Source organism: Platichthys flesus, chromosome 2, assembly GCF_949316205.1.
Source record: "Platichthys flesus chromosome 2, fPlaFle2.1, whole genome shotgun sequence".
Taxonomy (NCBI): Eukaryota; Metazoa; Chordata; class Actinopteri; order Pleuronectiformes; family Pleuronectidae; genus Platichthys; species Platichthys flesus.
The window spans coordinates 5,347,905-5,353,604 of NC_084946.1; the positions used below are offsets into that span (position 1 = coordinate 5,347,905).

General features: G+C 42.1%; 1 protein-coding gene across 1 annotated transcript; it reads left to right on the forward strand.

The window, feature by feature from the left end:
* The first annotated feature begins 2,036 nt into the window (after positions 1-2,036).
* ppp1r3db (protein phosphatase 1, regulatory subunit 3Db) lies at positions 2,037-3,576 on the forward strand. The gene is made up of 2 exons (XM_062397153.1): positions 2,037-2,340; positions 2,520-3,576. Exon 2 carries the CDS (start codon positions 2,539-2,541, stop codon positions 3,460-3,462), a length of 924 nt encoding a protein of 307 aa, XP_062253137.1. The 5' UTR covers positions 2,037-2,340; positions 2,520-2,538; the 3' UTR covers positions 3,463-3,576.
* Positions 3,577-5,700: the final 2,124 nt, after the last annotated feature.

A 5,700-nucleotide genomic window follows, 5' to 3' on the forward strand; every position in this document is an offset into this window, starting at 1 on the left:
TCGAGGTATTAAAGGGCCTGGAAGCGTTTACAAAGCTGCATGTTGAACAATGTACAAGTTGTTTCAAACTTGGGGAAATTGGCATTGAGATGCTGGAGCCGGCTTGCAGACTGCAAACTGCTCCACTCGTTCCACCACCAGTAGGGTTGTGACCATGGATTGTACAATGCAGAGCAGATTCTGATTAAAGCACTGAAGCCTTTAGCTTGGTCTGCACGTGTTTCTGTCAATTTGTATTGTCCGCTGATTTTAAGTGTTCTGGGAAAAACTAAATCATAAATATAATTTCGGACAAAGTTCATATTTTACGAAACCTTTTCAGAATAAAAAAAACACATTTGGACAATGTTTTACACTTTTTTCTTCCTCATTGTTTTTTGTAATTAATTAATAGGCAGCAAAAGTTTGCCCATTTCAGAAGAACTCGCTGATTTGTCCCTGGATTTCCTCATCATAGTGTAGCCCTTCCTTTCTTTTGATTTAACAATCAGTCAATACATTTTTCTTGGCTCAGATTTCCTGCGTTCATTTTGATTTGGTCACTTATATTATTCATTTAATTTCTATTTTGATATCATCTGATTGTGATATTTTTATTTAAAGCCTTCTGTGTGGCTTTTTTTACACAGTCTTTGTACCACACTCTTGTCACAGATATGTGAAGGCTGCTGTGTAATATCACCCCAGTGCTGTAAATCACTGCATGGCATTCTCCAAGCTGGCTGGTATTTCTATGATGACCTTGTAGAGTGTCGCAGCCAGGCTGTCATCACAGAGACGACCATCAGAGTCAAATGTGGAGCTGTTGGCCACGTTGTTGAGTTTAAACATGGACATCTGCTCATGGGCAGAGTCAGTCTTGACTTCTAGAGCAAGTGCACCTGACAATTCCATATGTCCTGAAACCCAAAGGTTTTCTCATGCAAACCGTTGTGATAAGTTGACTACAACAGTGTTTTCTTTAAAGTGTATTGCAGACATATTAGACACACTGTCACAGTCTTTTATTGAAACTATACTTATTTATTGGATACCTGTCAGGTTTAGTGAGAGTGGCTGACACTTATAAACGAGTAAACATAAATCAGCTTTAAATATTTTAGCTTCTAAAGTGAACTTGTCAATTGTTTAATTTTTGTAAACTGTAGGTCCATCTCCCAAAAGCACCCGACACTATACGTCTATACTTTATATGTCTGTCAAACCTGATCCTTGCTCTTTGCTATTGTGGAGATGTAGGAAGGAGGTATCAAGATATTTGAACATCATTAACACATAAATACAACACATGGTTTACAGAGTCAATGTTTTTTCCACATTCACACACGAACACGCCAAAGTCAGAACAACGACCTCACAACTCAGGAAACTCTGAGGAGCGTGTGAATGCCCAGTATCACATTGAGGCAAGATCAGGATCTCAATCACAAAGGAGGCAAAGACAGGGAGTAAAATAAAAGATTCAAAAGCTTCAAAATTCAAACAGGAACTAATAGATTTAGAAAATTAGAAGAGAAATATAAATCAAAATATGCCCAACCAACGCAAAGTTTCACATAAATCAAAAGTCATAAACAGATAAATCCTAATTTCTTTAAAAAATCTAAAGTCTTTCATCACAAAAATTCTAAACAGGGGCAGAATAATGACAGATAATAACGCAATCATCTTTACCAGTTCTGGTAAATAAGTAGAATGATCAGATGATTGTAATTATCCCATGATGATACAAAGTACATCTTGCAATAAAATCATAGAGATAATCAACTCATGCAAACCAACACAAGACACCAGAGAAATACGATAGTGTGACACTCTGTGACAGAATAAAAACCGCACATTTCCCACAGATCTTTTTTCAATTTTGGTATCGGTGGTGTTTTCTAATCTAAAATACTCTGACAACAGGTTTCATTACATGTTACTACTGCAAGGAGCTGGTATTTTAAGCCAGTAATGCATCTTCAAAGAACAGAAACACAGCCCACCACTACCTGCTATAAATATTCACTCTACACCTCCCATCCCCACTGAAGGTCTCATGTTATATGTCAAAGGCTGAGCTCCAGGGCTGAGGTGCAGTCACCGATTGCAGGCTGTGCTTTTCCAAGTCTAACCAGATAATCTACTGTCTGTAGTTTGCAGTAGCTCTATTTCTTTTTTTCTGCTCGAGATGTTGTGCTTGGCTTCTCATGGCGAGTTACTGACGTTATCTGGCAGAGGCTGCCTCCTCTCATCTGTCATCTGGTAGCAGTTGGGTTCAGCACGACTTCCACACAGAGAGCAAGGTCAATGCAAGACACCAGCCTGACACCAGGACTGAAGACGCCTGCCGCAAAGGTTTGATCCTTCTTCAACAGCGACATTTACACTGATTTAGATCATAAGAATTCCACTGGTGGTCTTGTCAAGTAATTGCTATTTTGTCTAGAAATGTGTGATTGTAATGCAGGTATTTGCATATGTAGTGTGAAATGATGTAACTTTTAGGTTATGAATTGGTTGGTCTGTTTCTAAAGGTGGTTGAATACGACGAACATGGCTGACACTTGTGACAAATGGCAGCAGAGAGGTTCTAGTGAGAGGAGTGGGGTCCAGCTTCAGTTCATCAGGGGCTCCAGCAGCGTCTCCAACTCTAAAACCACCACCATCCGTCTTCGGGACATTTATGACCCCAAGCCTCAATCGCCCAAACCTCCAGTTCGGATCCGCCCTCCTCCACCCAGAACCCCCCCAGGGACGGAGCCCGGTTTAACACCCGGCACCACCACTGAGCCCCCGGTGAGGACGATCATGAGGAAACGAGCTCAGTCTCTACCTTCAAATGCAGAGAGGAAGAAAGAGCTCAGGAGCCCGCAGGTTCGCTTCGTGGACTCGCTGGGCCTGGAGTTAGAGGAAGTGAAGGTCTTCAAAGTTCAGGAGCACCCGTTGATCCCCCAACACGTTATGTTCAGACTCATGATGAGCTCTGAGCTGGCTTTTCGGAAGTCACAGGAGCTCTCCCTGCCGTACTTCAAACCCTGTTTCCCAGAAAACATGGAAGCTCAGCCCGACTTCCAGAGGCGTCTCTGCACTCAGAGTGTGTGTCTGCAGCGGGTCCTGTGTTCAGAGCAGGGGATCACAGGCACCATACAGGCACTGAATCTAGCTTATGAGAAAGAGGTCACAGTGCACTACTCTTTCACCAACTGGAGAACACATACAGAGGCAAGTGCATGCTGGGTATCGAGTGCCAACCACGGGGAGAATGGCGCTCCAGAGGCAGACACCTTCAGGTTTCGTCTGCCGGTGCCGCCCTTCATTTTGCAGCCAGGAGCTGTGTTGGAATTTGCCATCCGCTACCATGTGAGAGGATCTGATTACTGGGACAACAACGATGGAAACAATTACAAACTGTCGTGCCACAGCTACAAAGTGACTGTGCCGAGGGAGTGCGAGGACAGCATGCTGCATTTTACCTGAGTGTCCACAATGGGGGGCTGTACAACACTTTGCAGTAACTATTACCAATGTGTCCTTTACTTTAGTATAAACCCCTACTGGACTGTAATAAAGTGTATACATCAGTACATCTACTCCACTCCACTTAATCTAAGACATAGATACTTATCGGATTCACAACTGAATTGAAAACCATCTGTTTCTAAAATATTAAGTGTTGTCAGAAATAACACGTACAATTTTTTTCTAAACTTTATCTCAACCAGTCACAACATTTAAATGAGGTTCTCACATTTTTCTCTTCCCAGGACTACCTAAAAGAGAAAAAATATTATTGGGACCTCCTCATTTATGTCTCTTGGAATATTTTGACATAGTCCAATACACACCTACGTTTAAAAATGTTTTTCATCATGTCAACATAGAAAATCAATATATCATGGTCTTTTTACTGGACGAATCTGGAAACGTTTCACGGACCCCCTGAAAGTGTGCCATTTGAGAACCACTGATTTAAATTATACATTCATACTAATTCATCAGTCATTATAATTGTGTGATGACATCAAACTGCCCGGCTACTTGATTGACTTTTTGAATATTGACATCACAGCTGGATGTGCATTTTTCGGACCTCACCTGTATCTAATGTGGTATCACCGTAGGTGTAACCACTAAGAAGGGTGTAGGGCAGTGCGTCACAGAAGCAGAGAGAAGTCGTAAAAAAGGAAGTCTCCCTCATTAAAGCTGGAGCTTTAATGAGGGAGACATTGGCACCTCCCCCAGCAGTGCCTTCTGGGAGATGAAGGCAGTCCTCCCGGCAGCCATCTTGTGGGGAGGTAGCAACTCCCAGAGTGAGGCACATAATGCCCCTCTATAACCTGCCCCCTTGTGATGCCACACTAACCATGTGTCTCCTGAGCAAACACACCTCTGATGCCAAGTCGACTGGGCATCCTGTGTACAGTTGGTGTATTGGCCCATTAAACCACTCCAGTGTGTTTGAAGTCATACCAGGCTGCTGTGTTCCTGCTGGGCTTTTATTTAGATTACCCCCCCCCACACACACACACACACACACACACACACACACACAGACACATGTCTGAACAGACCCACACAAGAATCTGCTCCCTCTGCACTCTAGCAAGTAGTGACCCAATTTAATGATCGTCAGCGTGATGTGGAAAAACAGTGTTGTCGTGTCGGGACACAAAGCAACAAATCAATATTCTCTGTTGATTTCACACGAATGCAGACAATGCAACGATCTGTTTGCAACCTGAGCAGTTTGTTTACCCTCTGATATAACAGTGTTTGACCTGCTATCTTGTTTGTAAGTGACTGGTTCCTTCCCCTGACCTTTCACCAGAAAAGTTTCCACTGACACCAGTGCCCAGATTCCAGCACTCTCTGGCAGCCTGCGATGTTTGGCTCATATGATGACATGCTTCTGTCTGCATGAGTCACTGCAGCTGTGTTACGTGTTGCTCCAAACATGATCTCAGCTATCTCAACTACCAGAAATCTGCTGAGCATGTTGGGGTTGCTCTCAATCAATCAGAACAATTATGGAATTTGTTGTTAAAGCCACATTCTGAGATTCATCCGGTAGCTTATATATGTTGTAAATGGTCTGTAGTGGAAAGACGTTCATTTTCTGTGAGATGATTTCAATCTGTTTTGGATGTCAATGACATTCTGAATGAGTTCATTCAATCAATCCAATTTGATTTATAAAGCCCATATTCACAAACCACAATTTGCCTCATGGGGCACCAGAAGGTGTGACTGTGTGAGGAAAAATAAAGAAACCTCAGAGAGAAGTGAGGGATCCCTCTCCCAGGACAGGCAGAAGTGTAAAGCAGAGATCACTTTATTCAGTCTTCTTATGATCCTCACACACATCTGCAAAAAGGTAATTAACTCAAGATCTCAATTATCATTAGTAAGTGGTCATTACTGAGAGAGTCCTACTTTAGATTTGAAACAATGAAAGACTCTCTTGACACTTGGCTCATAGAGTTTTCTATGAGTTTCCAAAGTCACTGTGCGGCAGCTACCCTCTTGACACCTCCATGACTTAATCAATGACTACGTTTTTTTTTATATACATGCGATTTAAACTTTGATGTGATTATGGAAGACAGCCATATGTTCATCTGTAACTAATCATTTTTAAACATTTGTTCTACTGTAAATGCTGTTGTGGTTTTTCTCATTGTTGCTTTTAATAAAAACAACATTTCTGCCTGAAAA